The sequence below is a fragment of the Sarcophilus harrisii genome, chromosome 2 (genome assembly GCF_902635505.1).
Source record: "Sarcophilus harrisii chromosome 2, mSarHar1.11, whole genome shotgun sequence".
Lineage (NCBI taxonomy): Eukaryota > Metazoa > Chordata > Mammalia > Dasyuromorphia > Dasyuridae > Sarcophilus > Sarcophilus harrisii.
In genome coordinates this window covers 57,048,624-57,070,164 of record NC_045427.1, presented here as the reverse complement: position 1 = coordinate 57,070,164, position 21,541 = coordinate 57,048,624, and the positions used below count along the sequence as shown (strand labels likewise).

Here is a 21,541-nt window from a genome sequence, read left to right as displayed (position 1 = left end):
GTAGTGGTCTACATCAAGGAAATTTTGAGCATCTAGAACAGTGTATCTTGAGTTGTGATTCAGGGATCATCAGTGATCTATAGAATCTCTAGCTTAGAATGATTATGAATTGGTACATAATATGGTTAAAAAAAAGTAGTTTTCATTGTTGAAATTTGGGGTTCCAGACCATATAATTTTGTAATTCACCAATTAAAATCTAGTAGAAATAATGCCAGGAGCTTTCTGGTAATCCTAAACCTTCAAAGATATAACTGACAAGTTCTAGTTGGGTTTGTCAAGCTATATGTATGGGTGTATACACACACACACACACACACACACACACACACACACATACATTGGCTGAGGGTGAGGATCATCACCAACAAATTGTCCATATCAATAGACCCCAAGTTCAAGAAGCAGCTGATTGTTGAATAAGTGTTGGATCCTGCTCCTGAAAGTTTTCATTTTCTGGTATGTTCCTTCCACAGATCTATACAACACAAGCCATTTTAGCAATGAGTCATCTCTGTTGGCCAGCATTGAACAGCAGTTATCTGTGGGCCTTGCTGATTTAACACAAACACATGGTTCCTTTACAAGTAATGCTGCTATGGGAAATTCTCTACGGACATTTCTGTCTCAAGGGACTCAAGAAGACAGGGGACTTTTGGCAAAAAGGTCCATAAGCCCAACTAGACGGGGATTTAAGAGGAAGGACAATCTTCTTTCAAGCATGGTGCCAAATCATAGTCTTAAAGATGTTACCAACAATGAGGCAAGTGTTTGTTTGTGCTCTTAATAAAAACTCTTCATTAGGACCATGTTCCTTTTTATAGGGATAAATTCTTAAATAGTGTAACCAGAAACATACAGGTGACTTTGATATCAGAAGTTAAAAAGGAAAGGCCAAAGTTGGTGAATTTTCCTGTGATCTCTCTGTGTCTCATGTAATTCCTTCATCCCTATAGTGGAGTGAATTCTACTGATTCTTCCACTACAAATGTGAGTGAAAAAAACAGGAAACATGGTGCAGAAGCTACTCTGGGGCTAGACTTGTTAATGTAGTATAAAGGGGAGAACACTAGATTTGAAGTTATAGCTGAGTGGATTCAACTCTCAGTTTTGCTACTAACTTCCTCCTTGTGTTAATTTAGGCAAAGCACTTTTCTCTCCCATACTTGTTTCCTTTGACATAAAATGAAGGCATTGGATTGGAGTTTAATTAAGTCCCCATTGAATTGAGTCTTTTTGGCTCTAGTCTTGTTTATCTCCAGACTAATCTTTCTATGGTTGTGCCCTACCACTCCTTTTCTCAGAAGTCTTTAATGGGTAAAATATAAACTTTTTAGCTTTGTATTTAAGGCCTTGCAAGCCTAAGTCCCAACTTATTTTAAATCTATAGTTTATTTCACATTGCTTTCATTTTTTTGTTCCTTTAAAAGTGGAATTTGACATAGCCGAATTTAAAATATGCCTTCTCTACCTTTAAATGGGTTCAAATTCAGTCTCTGTCACTTATACCTCCGAGACCACCTTGGACAAGTCTGTCTCAGTTTCTTTATCTGTACAATGAGGGGCTTGACTGGATTCTACCTCTAACTCTATAATCCTCTGCACTTATGTATTTGTTCATGACACCCTCAGTGCCAGGTATGGCTGTTCCCTCTACCTCTGCCTTTCAGAACTCTTATCTTCCAGACCTAGGTCAGATGCCACTCTCCTTATAAATTGTCATTGATTCTTGCCAGCTGCTTTTTCTCCCTGTTCACATTTCCCTTGGAGCTTTTCTTGTCACTTCTTTGCATTCATCACTTTCTACTCTCCCTTGTGCTTAATCTGTTGATGAGTCATATTCTGCATGTAGATTGAGACTGGAACCTCTGTAAGGGCAGGCACTGGGTAATTTTCATCTTTTTTTCAGTAGTGCCAGGCACCCTTGATAAATATCTATTGAATAAATATGTAGGCCACTGTGATAGGCGCATACAAGAGATAAAAAGTGACATAAAAGGCAGCCAGGAGGCAGAGATGAGGAAGAGTATCCTAGATATGGGGGAGAGTCAGGAAAAAAAAAACCTGTGCATTAGAGAGTTTTGGAATATCTTGCATTTCAAGGACAATGTGGGGGGTAAGGTAAAAAAAAGACTGGAAAAGAAGAAAATAATGAAGAACTTTAAAAACTGAATGAAAAAAAATCATGTATGTGATCCTGTATGTGATAGCTTCCTATCCTAGGAAGCTACTGGAGGACTTATGTGGTCAGGCCTGTACTTTTATAGGTGAGTGGAGGATGGACACAGGTGACTACCCAGAAAACCATCACCCAGGTATAAAGTGAGCAGGACCTGTATCAGGGTAGTGGTAGTGTCAAAGGAAACACAGGGTGCTGTTTAGAAGATGATAGAAAGATAGAATTGGCAGAATCTGGCAACAAATTAAATGGAGAGTGAGAAGTTAAGTCTGAAATCTCAGCTGTGAACCTGGTACCTGGCAGCATGATGGTTTTCTCCCCAGTATTAGGGGGAATTAGAGAGAGAAGAGATACTAAAGGGAAAGATAATGAGTTCAGTTTTGGACATGTTGAGTTTAAGATGTTTACTGTTCATTTAATTTAAAATGTGCAATCAGCAATTGGAGATGCAAGACTGGAGATCTGATGCAAGGTTAGGACTGGACAGATAGAATTGAGATCAGTTGCAGAAAGCTGATGAAAGCACCCAGCTAAATAGGAAGAGAAGAGAAGATGACCTAGGACAGAACCCTGGAGAATATGTTTCAAGCAAGAGATCACTGGTAACTTTGGAGAGAGCAGATTTGGTGCACGATGAGATCAGAGACCAGATTATAGAGAATTAAAAACTGAAAGAAAGGAAATGGAGGCATTGGTATAGACAGCTTAATCAAGGAGCTGAGCCATGAAAGGTTGAGGGATTTCAATGAAAGGAGCTACAGGATGATAGATTGGGGGCTGGATTTTGTGAGAAAGGGAGAAACATGTCATCATGTGCTTTTGGGTTGTTTTTTTTTTTTCTTCCCATTTCCATTTCTGCTACTCCTGAATACTACGCCATTTGAATATAGAGTGTCACTAGCTCTCTGGAGCTCACCTCCTGAATTGCTTGGCTTCTGTTTTCCTTCTCTTCCAAAGGCCTTTCTCACTTTTTCTTCATTCTTAAACCTCTCCTATCACCACACATCTGAATTTGGTCCTCCAAGCTCCCTACTATCTCCACAGTCTCCAATGTTATGTCACACTGTTTTTCATCGGGTCTGTCTTTTCCCGTAATGTACTTTTCTTACATTTTTGTGCTCTTGACTTTGCTTGCACCTCAGTTTCTCATATCTTTGACCTTCTTCACATTCTTCAAGGCTGATTTTTAGTCCTATCTCCTCCAGTTTTCTCTTGAGTGCTCCATCCCACAGAAATTGCTCCCTATTTCTGAATCCCTTCTCATTGACACTGATTTTAGACTCAGTCACATACTGTTCTGTATCAGTTCAATTTTTCATATGTGTTTTGCCTTGACTTCCTATTGATTTTCTATTCCTATTACTATTTCTATAACTTCCATGCACTCCTCAAGAACAGGAACTGTAACTTCTATTTCCTTGTATCTCCTCAGTTCCTAGCATGGTGCACTTTCTATAGAAATGTTGCTCAAGGATTATTACTGAAATAATTAATAATGTCAGTTTTTCTTGTACCTATCACTCTAGGTATATATATATATATATATATATATAGTCTAGGTCACAGATGCAAAACAATGTGGAAGGCACAGGATATAGAAAGAGCCCTGGAATTAGGGGTGGGAGGGCTAGCTCTGACACTAAGTGGGTGACATTCTTTCCAAGTCAGTAACTTCTCAGGTTCTACTTCTTCCTTGCCCTGAGGATAATGATACTGACATTAACTTCCTAAGCATGGTTATCATAATAAAAGTGCTTTGTAAATTTCAATTGCTATAAATTGTAGTTTTTGTCTTATACAGTCATTGTTGTTCTCCTTAATTTTTTTTTTAGGTATAATAGGTTTAGAGCTTATGATCTATAGTTTAAAAAAGTATTATAGACTGAAAAATTTATGGGAGTGGTCAGCAGAATATTGAACTAAAAAAGTAGATTTTTTCCCCCTGAAAACTATCCAAAGATATCAGTATAGCAGATAGTGAATTTTATCTTTGCATCTCTCCTAGAACAGTTGATTCTTATATCTGAGTTATTGATAATGTAATATATTGGATCTTGACTTGAAAAATAAGGCCACAGATTCTGTGATGGTGCTTCTTTAGCCTCTGGATCTTTGCTGCCCTTTCTGAGTAAGAATGACATTGGTTGGTATGCTTTCTTCCTTTCTTGAGCCTCTCTCTAGTGACCTGGGCAGTTTGCATGGTTTGCAAGGAAACCATAGTCCCCCACCCATTGCCAGGACTTCCCATGTGGCCAGGGTGCTCCGGCAGCTGTTGGAACTAGTAGACAAGCACTGGAACGGCTCAGGGTCTCTGATTATCAACAAGAAGTTCCTGGGTGAGTGACCATTTCTCCTCTCAGTCCAAGAATGGCTCTACTCTGTCATCTGAGCCCTTCCCAATAGAATCTATATGCTCAGATACCACAGGCTCTCTTTTCCCCATTCCACTTCAGCAGAGGGTTTGAAAAACTCTAGGGGGATAAATGAACTACAAACCCAGTGTGGGTCATGGTGGAATATGGTAGCCTTCAAAGTCTACAGGATGCAGCTTCAGATGCTTTGAGGTAGGCCGAGGACTAGAGAGCTGATGGTGCTGCTTGACATAGCCTAGTAAGAGTGTATTAGGGACCTTATATTTCATTCTGGGTGTCATATCTTAGGAAATATGTTCCTTTCTGAAAGAAGCTAGAAGGGCAACCAGAGTGGTGAAAGGCCTCAGATGTCATGCTGCATTAATGGAGGATGGTTTAAGGGGAAACCCAGGTTGTTCAATTTAGAGAAGAGAAGACTTAGGAAGGGGGATGTGAGAACTGTCCTGTAGAAAAGGAATTGCATTCCTTTATTTCTAGAGATCAAAGCTGGGCTGAGTCGGTGAAGATTTCATCAAGGCAAATGTGCAGGCATCCTAAAAGCTTTGGTATAGTTTAATCCTGTAGAGGCCCGCTTTCTGACAAGGAGGGCTGTCCAAAAGAAGGAAGGATGTGCATTTCTTAGAAGGGTTGGGCTCCTCTTCACTTACTTAAAGAAAAGGTTGGATGACCAATGGTGGGTTAAATTATAGATAGAACTCTTGTTCATAGAATTCAAAAGTTGGGAGGGATGGGAGAGGGTACCCTGCTCAGTCTGTGCCTGATCTCCAGTGAAGAGGAGGAAAACTGTAAATTTCGGAGCATTCAATGAACTCAAATCTGTTTCAACCTAGAGAAAGCTGTTTTCACAATTTTTTAACCAGTCCTCTTCTGGAACACTATTGTTAACAAATCTCTGAGTTGATTTTTTATATGAATTTTACTAGATCATAGTGGTATAATAGAAACAAATGAATTAAAAATCAGAAAAAATTAGATGCAACACCAGCCCTACTATTTAATAGATAGTATGATGATGGATGGATGAATCATAAGAGCTATCTGGTGTAATGGAGAGAGTGCTTAAAGTACCAGTGTGAAAAACTCAGTTTCAAATCCTGCCTTACATGTGATAGCTGTATGATCCAATCAACATGTCCATGCCTCAGTCTTTTCATCTATAAAATGGCAATAATAATAGGACCTACTTTGCACTGTTGTTGTAGTAAATCAGATAACAGATAACTTTGAAGTTCTATATAAATGCTGGCCATTATTACTATAGTCATTGTTGTTACTATTACTACCACTCAGTTCTCTTTTTAGGGGAGAAAATAATGTCTGTACCATTTACCACACAGGTTGTTTTGGTATAAGTGCTTTGTAAACCTTAAAAAGGTATTATATAAATGTGAATTATTTATTTTACTTTCTGACTTTCTTCATCTATGTTATGCTGTAATATATTACATAATATATAATATACTACATCTACCGCATAGGATGATTGAAAAAATCAAATAATATATATGAAAGTACTTTGTAAAATCCAAGATGCCATGTAATTATCAGTTATTATTATTATCAGGATTTTCCTCAGATATCTAGATAGTGCATTCTTTCCTACTGATAGGGTTGTTATTCATAAAACAACATTATTTTTCATTCCTAATGCTTAGTTTATATAGGAAATCATCAAGTTTACAAAATGGAGAAAGTTGATTATGGGAGTCAAAAGATAATTTGCATAAATGTATTACAGCATTATGCAGATGTTAACTAGTATACTTGTTAGCTATTCTCAGGACCTTTAAAAAAGTACAAAGAACAAGTAATATCCTGTTCCCAATAGTACCATAAATCTGGGATATCTTACAAAACACTATAGTTTGTGAAAAATAGAAGCGCTAGAACATTCTTCAAAGAGTTTTTTTGTTCCTGTTAGTTGGAAAAAGGAGACAATTTATTATTTACCAATATCCCACTAAGACTTGTTGAAATCATGGGATTAAGTCTTTAAAGAGGAATATGTATTTGATGATTTTATAAAACAAATTGTAAGTCAGTGCTGCTGCTGCTTGTAGACCTTAATCTTTCTTCCCTACTCAATTTTCTGTAGGTCCTGCCCGAGATATGCTTCTGAGTTTGGTGGTTCCCAATCCTTCTCCACAGTGGACCCGCTCACTGCCTGAAGAAAGCCTGAAAGCCTCACGAAGAAGAGACCTTGAATTAAAGGATGTAGGGCAGTTCCCTGGTATCCCGAATGATCTGGTATACTTCCCATCTCTCTTTTGGGCCTTGGTAGTGAAGGCTATAGTATAGAACATGGAACAGCTTTATAACCAAAGAGAAAAGTCAGACCAAATTTCTGATACTAACCTTTCCCAAAGCTACCTGGTAGATAAGGTACATTTGACTTTGGGACTTGTTTAAAAGCACAACAACCCTGAAGCAGGGCAGAAAAATCCTCCAGTGGACAAAGTGAGATGCTGTTCAGAAGAGGTTGATGTCTGATGAGAAGAGGAAGATCTTCTCTAAATTGTTTCTCCTTCTGTTGGATCCAGGAATCCTGATGGAAGTTATTAAGGCCTTAAGCTCTCATCTGTAGGTTTGGTTAAGAACCATTTCTAACTCTTCCTAGGGTTTTCTCCATTGAGAATTCTATCATGTCAAGGAAAATTCAGTCGTCATAGGGTTTTTTTAAGGGTTTTAACTGTAAAAACTTCAGAGAAGTGCTTCAGATTATCATGTTTCCAGACAAAGGAAGGAAATGGAAACTCATTTGTTCTTTGCCAGCTCTTGCCTATAACCAGAAATGGTCAAGCAAGAAACTGAATAACTATTTGTCAAGGATGTTGTAAAGGACAGTGGTAACTCTTTGTTTCTGTTTTTGTTTTTTAACCTAAGGAAGCATTAAAGCAGAAGATGGTCAGGGTACTGGAGGAAAATCTCTTTTTGTCTGAAAAAGTACAGCTGTTGGAGGAAAATGCTTCCAATTCTGGTGTGGGTGGGCACCAGTCTCACAGTTATGGTAAGTCCATCCATATGTTTATACAGATTCAGATGTATATGTCTAGAAGCCTCTCCCCCTCCCCAGCTACTTTAACTCTTAATAAGCCCTAGCATTTAGGAGTCAAAGCAAGCATTGTCTTCCCCTACCACCATACACATTTTATTTCTTAGAGAATTCATCAACTAGTATTTTTCATAGAGCTTTTCATTTATCTTAATCCGGAAGGCCCAGTACCTTCTCTGTGTAAGGTCCTTTGATTTCAGGAGACAGTTACTTTTTTCTTTTCTTATCTTTTTTTATTCTATTTTTTGCTGAGGCAATTGGGGTTAAGTGACTTTCCCAGAATCACACAGCCAGGAAGTGCTAAGTGTCTGAGGTCAAATTTGAACTCAGGTCCATCTGACTTCAAGGTTGGTGCTATCCACTCCACCAACTAACCCAACAGTTACTTTTTCAAAGGTAATCTTGGAACTACATAATCACAAAATCAATATAATATAGGGACTCAGGGTCCTGCTTATTTGTCATGAAAATGAAAAGGTTCTACCTAACATTCACATTTTGTCACTCATCTACTTTGGGGCCAGATAGAGTGTGTCTCAACTAAAATATTGACCCCTTCTAAACTGATGCCTTATAATTTTTTTTCATATCTGTGTTGGTAAGCAGCAGAAAAATACTAAGATAGACTAACTCTAGGATGTTAGCAGTGAGTACATGGGCCACAGAACTGAATGGTAGGTGGCCAGAGACCTACTTACCCCTATGAATGAAAAGGAAGGACAGGTGAGAGAGAACAGTTCCTTTCTGGCTTTCTAAGATCTATCATCTTAGTTAAAGGAAAAGCAAGTACTCATTTGTCATTTTTGGTGGAATGCTGCTAACCTAGAAATATTATGTCCCTTATAGATGAATTACTTCGTAAAAATCAACAGCTGAATTTACAGGTGGCTTGTCTAAATCAGGAACTTAACCAGCTGAAGAAAGTAGAGGAGACAGTGCACCTTCTTCAGGAAAGTCAAAGGTAAAGGAGGGCTCCATGTCTTCTGAAGGGAGAGGGAGGAAGACCTTTTACTGTCTTTTAGTGAAACAGCACAGTATATTGTAAAGAACACGCCTACACTAGAGCACACTAAAGGCAGGAACTGAGTCTTTGTCCATCTATAGATCTCTAGCATCTAGCATCACAAGCTTTTCAACCTAGAAGAAGGTGCTTAGTTGAAAGAATAAATGAGGATATCCTAAGATCATTGTCATATTTCAAAATAAGTTCTCGTGATTATGATTTACAAAATAACTTTGGTGAGAATGTAAAGGGTAACAGCTGTGTGGCAGCACACTATAAGGTCTTTCTTGCACCCTCTCTTACAAATATTAATAAATATTTCACCTGTCTGAAGTTCTTTCTAGTCTTATCTGAATTATCTTATCTGAATGAAGAAAAATTTATCAGTACTTAATCAGATTTGTAGGAAGAAAAATGTCCTGCACCAAATCTTTTCCCCTACCCTTACCAAAGGGTAAGGGAACAAATATTAAGTACCCTCTATGTGCCAGGTTACTGAGTTAAGTACTTTACAAATATTATCTCAACCATAATGCAATAAAAACTATATTCAATAAAAAGCCTTGGCAGTGTAGACTAAAAATTAATTGGAAACTAAATAATCTAATTCTAAAGAATGAGTGGATCAAAGAACTAATTATAGAAACAGTTATTTTGTTAAAGATAAATAACAACAATGAGACAACATACCAACATAGGGGAAAATTTATATCTCTAAACACATCAGTGAAAAAGAAAAAGAACAAATTAATGAATTGGGCAATTAAAAAAACCAGGAAAAGAACAAATTAAAACTCGTCAAATATCAAAATGGAAAATCAAAATATCAAAGGAAAGATTAATAAAATTGAAAGTTCTAAAAAGTCATTGAATTAATAAAGGAGATGATTTTATTTTTAAAAATCAATAAAATAAACCATGGGTTAAATTGATTAAGAAAAAGAAAGAGGAAAACACAGTTATAGTATCTAAAATGAAAGAGATGAATATACCATTAGTGAAATTGAAAAAGATTATATCAAAACATTTATTAGGAACTACCCCAATTACATGTCAGTAAATATGATAATGTGAGTTAAATTGATGAATATTTTAAAAAATATAAATTACTCATTAATAGAAGAGGGAATAGAATACTTAAGTAAATCCTATCATAGAAAAAAAATTAAACTATAAGTGAAAAAATCTCCAACACCAGATGGATTTATAAGTGAATTCTATAAAACATTTAAAAACAATTTCAATACTATATAAGCTATTTGGGAAAACAGGTAAAGAAAGAGTCCTATCAAATTCTTTCTGTGATATAAATAACAGATTTGATACCTAAACCAGGAAGAACAAAAACAGGGAAAGAAAACTATAAATCAATTTCCATATTGAATATTGATAGAAAAATTCTAAAATAAAATACAAGGAGATTATAGAAATATATTAGAAAGATCATATACTATGACCAGGTGGGATTTTTCTCAGGAATAAAGAACTGATTATTGATCATATCAATAATAAAATCAATAAAAATCATATGATTATCTCAATAGATAATAGAAATATGTATAATAGAATAGAAAAGTCTTTTGGCAAAACACAATACTAATTGCTATTAAAATCACTAGAAAGCATAGGAATAAATGGAGCTTTCCTTAAAATGATAGTGTCTACCTAAAATCAAGAGTAAGCATTATCAATAGTGGGAATAAACTTGAAGCCTTCCCAATAAGATCAGTAGTGAAGCAAGGAAGTCCATTATTATCTGTTATTCAGGTAATTGTGCTGGAAATGCTAGCTGTAGCAATAAGACAAAGAAAAAGAAATCAAAGGAATAAGAATAGACATATTGAGGAAACAATATTATCACTCTGCAGATAATATTATGGTATACTTAGAAAATCAACTAAAAAAACTAGTTAAAACAATTAAGTTTAGCAAAGTTGCAGCTACTCCAAAAAGTAATGTTAAATGGCTCTCTGCCCAGAGAAAATTTATAAAAGAACAAAGTTGCAGGATATAAAATAAATCCATATAAATCATTAGCATTTTTATATATTGTCAATAACATGCAGGAGAAAGATATAAAGAAATTCCATTTAAACCAACTGCAGAAAACTGAGTCTGTCTACCAAGGCATACTGAGGAACTATACGAACAAAATTACAAAATACTCTTCACACATATGAAGACATAAAACAACCAGAGAAATCATGAGTAGGTTGAGCCAATATAAATGACATTTCTACCTAAATTAATTTATTCAAATAATTATTTTATGGAACTAAAAAAAAGCTCACATATGGGAAAAAAACTCACAAAATTCATCTGGTTGAACAAAAGATCAAGAATATCAAGGGAATTGATGAATAAAATGTAAAAGAAAGAAGCCTGATAGTACCAGATTTCAAGTTATGATACAAAGTGATAATCATTAAAAGAATCTGGCACTACAGAAACTGGAAACTGAGTGGATGCCCATCAATTGAAGAATGGCTGAATAAATTGTGGTATATGAATATTATGGAATATTATTGTTCTGTAAGAAATGACCAACAGGATGATTTCAAAAAGGCCTGGAGAGACTTACACAAGCTGATGCTGAGTGAAATGAGCAGGGCCAGGAGATCATTATATACTTCAACAATAATACTATATGATGACCAATTCTGATGGACCTGGCCATCCTCAGCAATGAGATCAATCAAATCAATGCCAATGGAGCAGTAATGAACTGAACCAGCCATGCCCAGCAAAAGAATTCTGGGAGATGACTGAAAACCATTTCATTAAATTCCCAATCCCTATATTTTTGCCCACCTGCATTTTGGATTTTCTTCACAGGCTAATTGTACAATATTTCAGAGTCCGATTCTTTTTGTACAGCAAAATAACGGTTTGGTCATGTATGCTTATTGTGTATCTAATTTATATTTTAATATATTTAACATCTACTGGTCATCCTGCCATCTGGGGGAGGGGGTGGGGAGAAGGAGGGGAAAAATTGGAACAAGAGGGCAATTGTTAATGCTGTAAAGTCACCCATACATATAATCTGTAAATAAAAGGCTATTAAATTAAAAAAAAAAAAGAAGAATCTGGCACTAGCCAAGAAACAGAGTGGTGGATCAGTGGAATAGATTAAGTACATAATACATAGTAGTAAATGATAAATTCAAAGATCCACATTTGTGAGGCAAGAACTCACTATTTGACAAAAATTACTGGAAAAACTGAAAATTGGTGTGGCAGGAACTAGATATAAAACAATATCTCACATTTTACAACAAGATAAGGTCAAAATAATTATGTGATTTACACAGAAAGGATGGTATAAGCTAATTAAAAGACCATAGAAAATCTTACCTGTCAGATCTATGGGTAAAGGATTAGAAGAAAAGTAGAAAATGGGGGAAAATTTATAGCAACTTACTCTTATTCTTCAAATATATAATGTTTATATTCAAATATCAACAATAAGAATCTTGGAGGATTCTGGGAAGATGGGGAGCAGGTTGGTAAATTTCAAGTTTTCCCTTACAAATAGAACAAATTTCTGCTTAACATAGGTGAAAAATCAAGTAGACTTGGGGCAGAACAGGGATCTTGCTGGGACAACTGAAGAAAATTGGGAGAAAGACCCTGAGCTGGGAATTAATCCAAGAGAAGTGCAAACACCTCCAGGCTAGCTCTGCAGAAATATCAAATGGGGAGGCCAGGAGGCTAAGCAGGGCTTGGTTGTAGCCTCAGCAGGAACCACAGAAATTTTCACCTCCTGGACAGTGTGAAGTTGGGATCTCAGTGTGGGAAGACTGGGTGAACCTTGGCTGATTGGAAACCCAGGCCCAGCTGTGCTACAGGGACTCAGTCCTGGGTAAGAAGAAGCCATCACACCTGTGAGTGCAGAAGCAGGGGGGCAGAAATGCTGCTGGCTGTGGGCACTTGTGGGAGGGTGGAGCTCTTGGTTTGAGGTTCCCAATCAGGGGAGAGATGAAAGAAATCAAAGGTACCAACCCTCCACCCCAGGATTAGAGGTGCTTATTAGCCCTTATTTAAAAAACGAACTGGCAAAGAAGAAAGAACCCCACCATAGAAACTTACTATGGGAACAAGGAAGACCGAGGAGTTCATCTTCAGAGGAATACACTGAATGAAGTTAAAAAAAAAAAAAAAAAAAAAAAAAAGCTTCTACCCCAAAGAGTAATGTGAAATGGCTTCCTGCTTAGAGAGAATTTATAGAACTCAAAAAAGAATTTTAAAATCAAATGAGAGTCATAGAGGGAAAAAAAATAAAAACCATCCAAAACTATTAATCCTAAGGGAAACATACTGCAAACTGTTGGACAAAAACAATTCAAATATCAAGGAGCAACAATCAGGATCAAGATCTGGCAACTTCTACAGTAAAGGATTGGAGGGCCTACAATACCATATTTCAGAAGGCATTGGAGGTTACAACCAACTTCTGAGGTTACAGCCAAGAATTAACCACCCAGAGAGACTCAGCATCTTTTGGGAGAGGTGATGGAGCTTCAATAAAGTAAGAGATTTTCAATCATTTTTATTGAAAAAGCAAAACTAAATCGAAAACTTTAATCCTAAATCACAGATCACAGTACTCAAGAGAAGGGGGAAAAATATATATATAATATTTAAAGGTTAAGCTGGTTACATCCCTAGATAGGAAAACTATATGTGTAACTCTTGAGAACTGTATCTGTCAAGTGGGGCAGACTTGGGGGGTGGGAGTTCCATTATATGGACTGAGGGTATGGTTGTGAATGGACTCTGATGTGATGACATCAAAGAAAAAGATATTAAGGGATGGAAGACTGACATAAAATAGGACAGTTCAAAAGAAAGAGTTAAGAAAAAAAAGTTTAAAAAAATAATTATATTCTACAAATGAGATGCAGAGGAAGAATAGACAGATATTAGAGAGGGGAAGAGGGCTCATAGTTCTGAAAACCTCCTCACATTGGGAATGGGTTAAATAGCACTCTCCAAAATCTATAAAGAAATAATGGGTGGACAGGAAAGCAGAGGGTGAGGGAAGAAGACAAGAGAAGGATCTGTGGGTAGGGGGAGGTTAAGTAATAGCAAGTAATAAGTTATAGCAAGGATATACAGATAGTTTTCAGAAGAAGAAATCAAAGTTATCAATAGTCACATAAAAATGCTCTAAATCACTGCTGAGTAGAGAAATACAAATTAAAACAACTCTGAGGTACCATCTCATACCTATCAGAAATGCCAAGTGCTGGAGGGGATGTGAAAAAATAGGGACACCAATACACTATTAATGAAGTTGTGAACTTGTCTAACCAAATTGGAGAACAATTCAAACTCTCCCCAAAGGGGAGATACAAGAAAAAAGAAAAAAGGAAAATATATGTACAAATATATTTGTAGTGGCAAAGATTGGGAATTGAGGGGATAACAACTGAACAAGTTGTGGCATATGATAGTGATGGAATACTGTTATGCTCTAAGAAATTACAAGCAAGATGGCTTCAGCAAAACCCAAAGACTTTTGTGAACCAATGCAAAATGAAGTGAGCCCAAGAAAACACTATACACAGTAAAAGCAATATTGTAATAATTATCATCTGTGAAAGCCTTAGCCATTCTAATCGGGAAAATGATGTAAGACAATGCTAAATGTTGTCTACCTCCAGAAAGAGAACAGGCAAACTGGATGTAGATGAAGTGTCATTTTTCACTTTAATTTTCTTGGGTTTTTTTGTAATGTGACTAATATGGAAATATATTTTGGATGGATTAATATGTATAATTGGTAACATATTGCTTACTTTATCAATGGGCTGGGGAGAAAATAAGGAATGGAGAGAATTTGGAACTCAAATTTTTTAAAAAAATAAATAATAAAAAATTTTAAAAACATAAGTATTATCTCACTTGATCCTTATGACAACTCTGTGAGGTAGGTGCTGTCTGGCAGTTGAAGAAATCAAATCAGACAGAGATTAAGTGACTTGCCCAGGATCTCACAGCTAGGAAATGTCTCAGGCCACATGTGAACTTAGGCCTCTTCTGAATTCAAATGTAACACTCTATTCACAATCTACCCTAGCTATTTCTAAACTATTTTCTTTGTTTTTAAATTCAATATTTTACTTTTTCCCCAATTACATGTAAAAACAATTTTTAACATTGGTTTTCTAAAATGTTTGAGTTCCAGATTTTCTCCCTTCCTCCTTCCTTCCTCCTTTCATTGAGAAAAAGCAATTCTATGTAGATTATAAGTATACAGTTATGCAAAACATATATCCATGTAAACTAACTACTCTCTAAAAAGAAACTAAATTCAAGTTGAAAGAGAAATTCTGTTCTCCCAAAAGACAAAAATTATGTCAGGGACATGAGAAGGCCAGGGAAATCTTGGCTAATCCACTTTCAAGCAGACCTCTCTTTCCCCATTCTTTGATAGAATTAAGGTGATGATCATACAAAAAGGAAGAGTCTTTGATTAATTAGTTTTTAATAGGGTTCTCTCTCACATTTACCTTGACCAGGAAGAAAAGAGAATTCTTAGAAGTAGTGATTAAAGAAGGTTTGAATGATAGAAGGAAATTATTCCCCAAAGTATGTCAATTCTCTGAATATCTATTGTTCTGTTTGATGTATAAAAATATTACTTGAATTTTGTTATTATATTTTTATCTGACTGTAGAATTTTGCCTGTTATTTGGGAATATTGCTATCATAATTTAAAAGTGGATTGGTCAGAGTTCTTCAAAGGCAAGATTTCTGCAGAGATGTTAAGAATTAGAATAATTTAATTAATAAATATGTTTATCAGACTTAGGTTTTAAATGCAGAATAAAGATTTTTTTTCTTTGACATGTTAGAACTACACTCCCAAGACTCCAAAACTTAATCTTGTATTTCCTATTAATGGGAAATCTGCAAACTCAGAGCTACATTCCAGTTCTGGTTGGATTTTAATGGGCCAGGTGAGAGTACCATAAAAATTATCAGGACATTTCCTCATCATATTTCACTGGCATGAATTCTAGGGGCAGATTAGCCAGTGGAACGGCATTATGGTTTAGCAGGAATACTGAATTTGTGTTAGAAAATCTGATTTCAAATCACTTAACCTCTTTGGGCTTCCTTTTGCACTATAAAATAAGAGACTTGGGCTCAGTGGCCTTGAAGCAATGGTAAACCCAGATCTAAATCTATAATTTAACCCATACTCAAAAGTTTTTCTAGTTTGAGAGGATCTGAAAGCTTAAATTATTTTCCTTAGCCATTAGGGCACACCCATGAGGTACCTTCAGGATACCACAAAGCACAAGAGGAGGACTTTAGCTTTTGCTGGCCTAATTATGTAATTGATGATGACTTTCCCTTATAATTTAGGTCCCTGGTTACAACCAATGAGTATCTGCTACAACAATTGAATAAAGAACAAAAAAATTATCCGGGAAAAGCAGTCCTGCCTCCTGAGAAGAGTCATCGAGTAGGGAGAACATCACCCTTTGGGAAAACCTTACAGCCTTCCTTATCTCAGACAACTCATGATGGTGGTCAGTACTGTAACCCCAAATGACCTGGTAGATGGCTTCCTCAGGGCTGGTAGTTCCAGCAGGGCTGCTCAGCTGTGTTCCTGTACTACTGTCAATAACAGCACCACCATTGCTTTTTATAGTTGATTAAACTAGTTGGGATTATAGTTGGGATGTATTGTGATGATTTTTTTTTAAAGACTAGTTTTTTTTTTTAAACAATTGTATTTCTATGTCTTTCACTTTCTTCCAACAAGTCAAGTTCTGCCCCTAGAAATTCAACTTAATTTAACAAACATTAAGAAGTTTCTATGTATAAGGTGTTGTGCCAGGGGCTGGGTAAAGAAAATAAAAAAGAAAAATCCCCTTCCTTTGGTGAGTTTACATTCTACCAAGAGGGTACAGATGTGCATAGTAAAGGCATCAAGTGAAGGAGACCAATGTTAGACAGAGAGGCTTAGGAATATTTGAAGTGGAGAGAGAACAGGGACCTCTGGGAAACCAAGTTGTCAGACCATATGCTGGGTATCAAGACAAAAACAAAACAGTACATGTAACAATTAAAAGGTTAGGAAGACATAATTTCTGGGTTATTAGTCATTTTAATAATAATGCCGGCATTTTAATAAAAGAGATCAGCAGTACTGTCAGATGCCAAAAATCCCTCATGTTAGAAGAGTGGATATTCCTGAGATTATCAATCAGTTCTGATTAATTAACATTTAATGAAAGAATGAATATTATAATGAGAGATGGGCTATATTCCCTTGAAGGTCTTGAGGGGAACTTGGATCACCTTGGTCAAAGAGACTTATCATTTCCATATCACCTGTTTGACAAAGGCACATTTTCCCAGATCTATTTGAGCAAAAACTTGAGCAAACTTGAGGAAAAAAAATGAGCAGGAATCCACCCATTAGCCTTAGAGAATTTTAAGCAAAAAAAACAAAAACAAAAACCCAAACTTGTTTGTAATGCAGTAATTAGTTAATAAATATAAGAAAGAAACAATCATTTTTCTCATTGTCCTCCAGCTTATATTCTGATAGAGGAGACAAAATACATTTTAATGTACATATAAGGATATATACATACATAATGATCTATATCTGTGTACAGACAAAAAACATAACAAAACAATTATATATCACCTTGGAGGGGAAATAAGGATACAAGGAAAGACTTCATGTAGAAGAAAGTGGTACTTGTACTGAATCTTGGAGAAAACTGAGGATTCTGAGAGGCAGATGTGAAGGAAAGGGGGGGGGGGGGGGAGAAGCATTCCAGGATTCATAGAGGAGCACCTTATCTGAACCTTGAACTAAGAGAAGAAATTGTGAAAGGCAGAGATGAGGAGAATGTGTATTCCAGACATAGGAATGGCTTGCACAAAAGCATGGAGGTGGGAAATGATATGTTCTCAATTTTGGGTAATAGTTGGTAGTTCAGTTTGGCTGGACAGAAAGGTACTTGAAGAGGAGTATCATCAGCATTGTAGACATCTGGTCTTACATGCCAAATCAAGAAGTTAATATTTTCCCGTAGAAGTAATGGAAAGTTTTTAAACAGTCTAGGAACATGAGTCAAACCAGTGCCATAAATACTTTGGCTGTATTATGGAGGATAGAGTAATGATTTAAAAAAAAAAAAGACTAGCGCTTAGGGGACCTGTTAGGAAGCTATTAAAATAATCCAGGTGAGTAGTGATGAGGGCCCAAATGATAATATAGATGAAAAAAATGATATAGAAGTAGAATTGATGACATGGCAGTTAGTTGGATGTGAGAGGTGAAGGAGAGTAGAAAAATCCAGGGTACCCTACATGACTTGAGAAGATACTGAGCATGAGCTGGGCAGAAATAAGGGGATGTGGAGCTGGGCGGATTGGGGGTATGGGACAATAAGAGCTGATTCGACTTGTCCACTCTCCAGAGTGGGACTAAAGTTTAGAAGAGAGATTAGGAAGTCCCCTATATAAAGATAACTGAAGATAATCTTGAAGCCTGTGAGCAGATGAAATCATTAAGGGAAAGAATATAGAGAGGAAGGAATTAAGAGCAGAACCTGGTGGACCCAAGGAGATGGAGAGAAGATGGAGGATGGGCAAAGGAAACGAGGAAGGAGAAACCAAGCAGGAGGTGCAGAGTAATGGGCAATGGCCAGGAAGATGAAGTGTCTCGCATGGCCAAAAGGAGGTCATTTGAAATGTGAAGGAAGGAAAAAATGACTAAGGCTAGCTGGTCTCCCTTTGGGTTGATGCTGAGTAATCTTTGAGGGAAAAATTATTTACAAAGTGTCAGGAGTGTTTGAGGGGGTTGAATTTTTACCTGAGGATGCTCATTTTGGGCTCTGACTGTCTTATGGGCTGGATCCTCTATTGAAAATACAGGAAACATTCTCTCTCTCAGCTCCTGAATTAATTTGACACTTCGCTAGCTTTGAATAATGAAGGGAAAATTAATGGAGAATGACAGAACTGGGGGGTGGGGTGGGGAAAGAACATCAATCAAGCATTCAGGAAAACAAAAGAAGGAGGGATCACAGCCCCCATGGCCTGGCTGCCCCATCCCAGCTGCTAAAGCCTCTAACTCTGTAGGGCCCATTGTGCTTTAGCCAGGCAGGGGCAGGGCCAGGGCCAGAAGAGGCGCTTGCTTCAAAGGTTCTGGGGCTAAGGAGTTGTTTTAGTTTAACATGGTTTTCATTGTCTTTTCCTTAATCTTCAGAGTCAAGTCAAAGAGAAAGGCTCAGCGAAGGATTAGAAACTTATATGCTTCGCTGATTTGGAGGCAGCCTGTGTGGAAGAGAAAGGAAAGCAGTGGCAGTAAAGAAGAAGACCATACCCCAGATACAATGTATTTGAATTATAAATAAATCCATGGACCACTTTGGGCGTTATGCTGAATTGGAATGTCACTTGAGTTCCCAGAGTGCTTTAGGACAGAAGCCAAAAGCTATCTGGTACCAGCCACAACTGAGTCTTCAGTAAGGTCTCCTAACCATGGAGATTTGGACTCTATTAGGAAAACCTTTCCCCTAATGAGAGCTGACCTGAAGAGGAATAAATACACTGTGATGAGACATAAGGAGTTTACTGCCAGTGGAGGGCATCAGGCAGAGACTAGATGACCATTGTGGAGTATGTTGTAGAAGGAAGTTGTGCTTCAAATATGGGTTGCACTTGATGGCTTCTGAAGTCCCATCTAGCTTTGGAATTTTGTGATTCTGTGGTTGATTGGAAATCTAAACGAAATTAGGAGACCCATCCATCTACAACTCTTTGTATACTGTCATGTGGTCCAGTTGAGGATAGACTCGTGCCCATAAGATTGACATTGGTCTTGTAGTAGACACTGGTTGCAAGGGACCTTAGAAAAGCTACTAACCCCACTCATTTTATATTTGAAAAACAGGCCTGGGGAAGTTCAGGGATTTGCACTTGGTCAAGTAGTTAATGAGTAGCAGAGCTGGAATCTGCACTTAGCTCCCTGATGCTCAGTTCACCGCTATTTTCCCTGTACTACAATGCCTCCTATCCGTACCTTCCATTTTAGAGATGTCTCAATGTCCTTGGTCCAAGCTCTGGCCAGCTTCTCTCCTTCCTGCTGCCTCTTCCTGTCCTGTGATTTTATGAGTTTCTAAACACCACCTGGGAGCTTTGGCAGTGGGTGAAATGGCTTAGTCCTACTGTGAGCTTGTGGCTTCCTGCCAGCTCTAAGAATCTGTTTTCTAGATTTTTCTGTGAGAATTTCCAAGCAGATTGATTAATGGCTTCAGGAGGAACCATGAGAGCAATACCAGACTGTTTCCTTGGAGAAGAGCATTCTTCCCTCCCAGGAATGCTCAGAAGGGAGCAGTGGATTGATAGTAAGAAGACTTGTTCCTGGCCTAACTCCCCTACCTATTACCAGTGCCACTCTTCTCCCGACTCCAGTGTCCTCTCCTCCAAAGAGGAGAAAGATGGATTGACAGGGGATCTCTAAGGGTCCATCCAGTTTTTAAATCGTTGAACTCTTTTTATGGTATGAATAGCACCCAGATATGTGGAGACCAATGTGAATGGGAAAGGAGCTTTGCCCACGATCTGATGGGTCACCACTTGTAGGGGTGGGATTTTGCGGCAGCCCTTTGCCGGGAAGGCGGGGGCAGCGGGGAAAGGGGATAATGAGGCCTCCAAATCTCTCAGCTCATTCCCCTCCCTCCAACTGTGTAGATTCCCATTTCCCTTTTGCACCGGCTGCCCAGCCTTTATGCAGCACTCACCTTGTGCCTGGCATTGTGCTAGGCCCCGGGAATATGTAGAGCAAAATGAGTCTGCTTCCTAGGAGCGTATAGTCTTGGGGGATGTAGCATGTACCCAAATAGCCATATGGAAAATAAATTCAAGGCAGTGAGTGGGCTGCCAGGGCAGGGAGGCCTGCCGGAGCTGAGCTGTAGAGAAAAACCAGGCTCTGAGAAGGAGAAGTGAAAGGACGGTGGAGACAGGTTCTTGTTGGAGAAGCACCATTGGAGAGAAATACTGAGGCTGAAGTTAAGAGATTGGAGAATCCCCACGAGCCAATGAGGTCCCCCAGCAAAATAGCATAACCCCGAGGACCGGAGAAGCGCTATGAGCCGGCTGCCTGCTAAACACTCGGACCCAAGCTGGAGGAGTCCCTGTTCTCACAAGCTCCCTCTCTGACTACAAAGAGGAGAAGGAGGATCAGGAGCCGGAGGAGGAGGAAAAAGGGGGGGGGGGAAGAGGAAGAGAGAGAGAGGAGGAGGAGGAAGAGGGAGAAGGGAGGAAGAGGAAGGAGCGGGAGGAGGAAGAGGAAGGAGGGGGAGAGGGAAAAGGGAGGAGAGAATGAGGAGGGGAACAAGAGTAAGGAAGGGAATCATGAGAGCCATGGTCACACCAAAGGGGGTTCATCGAAAATGAGCCCTGAGACAGAGTCCCTAATGACAGCTCAGGCTACAAGCATTCAAAAGTGGAGCCTCAGGGGAGCCTGTTTAAAGGGGGGCGGGGCGGTGAGAAAAGGCACTCTTCAAAACTTAGCCCCATTACAGGAAACACACCTGAAGCAGGGAGCTACATGCAGAATAAAGGTAAAAGGATGGAGCAAAATCTACTATGCCAGGTGGGTCAAAAGCAGGGTAGCCATCCTGATCTCAGATCAACAAAAACAAAAATTGATTCAATTAAAAGAGATAAGGAAGGGCACTATATCTTGCTAAATGGTCATAGATAATGAAGCAATATCATTAAAATATATCCACCAAGTGGTGTAGCATCTAAATTTTAAAAGAGAAATTAAGAGAGCTGCAAGAAGAAATAGAAGCAAAACTATAATAGTGGGAGATCTCAACCTTGCACTCTCAGAATTAGATAAATCAAACCACAAAATAAGAAAGAAGTCAAAGAGATAAATAGAC

General features: G+C 37.9%; 1 protein-coding gene across 1 annotated transcript in view; it reads left to right on the top strand.

Moving 5' to 3' along the window:
- Nucleotides 1-19,031, top strand: part of LRRC36 (leucine rich repeat containing 36) — a 47,635-nt gene extending 28,604 nt beyond the window's left edge. The window contains exons 9-15 of the mRNA XM_003758397.3: nucleotides 477-763; nucleotides 4,350-4,515; nucleotides 6,647-6,798; nucleotides 7,435-7,558; nucleotides 8,450-8,564; nucleotides 15,987-16,153; nucleotides 18,856-19,031. Of these exons, the coding sequence (XP_003758445.2) occupies nucleotides 477-763; nucleotides 4,350-4,515; nucleotides 6,647-6,798; nucleotides 7,435-7,558; nucleotides 8,450-8,564; nucleotides 15,987-16,153; nucleotides 18,856-18,911 (1,067 nt within the window). The 3' untranslated portion in view covers nucleotides 18,912-19,031. The remainder of the gene's footprint in view (nucleotides 1-476; nucleotides 764-4,349; nucleotides 4,516-6,646; nucleotides 6,799-7,434; nucleotides 7,559-8,449; nucleotides 8,565-15,986; nucleotides 16,154-18,855) is intronic.
- Nucleotides 19,032-21,541: the final 2,510 nt, after the last annotated feature.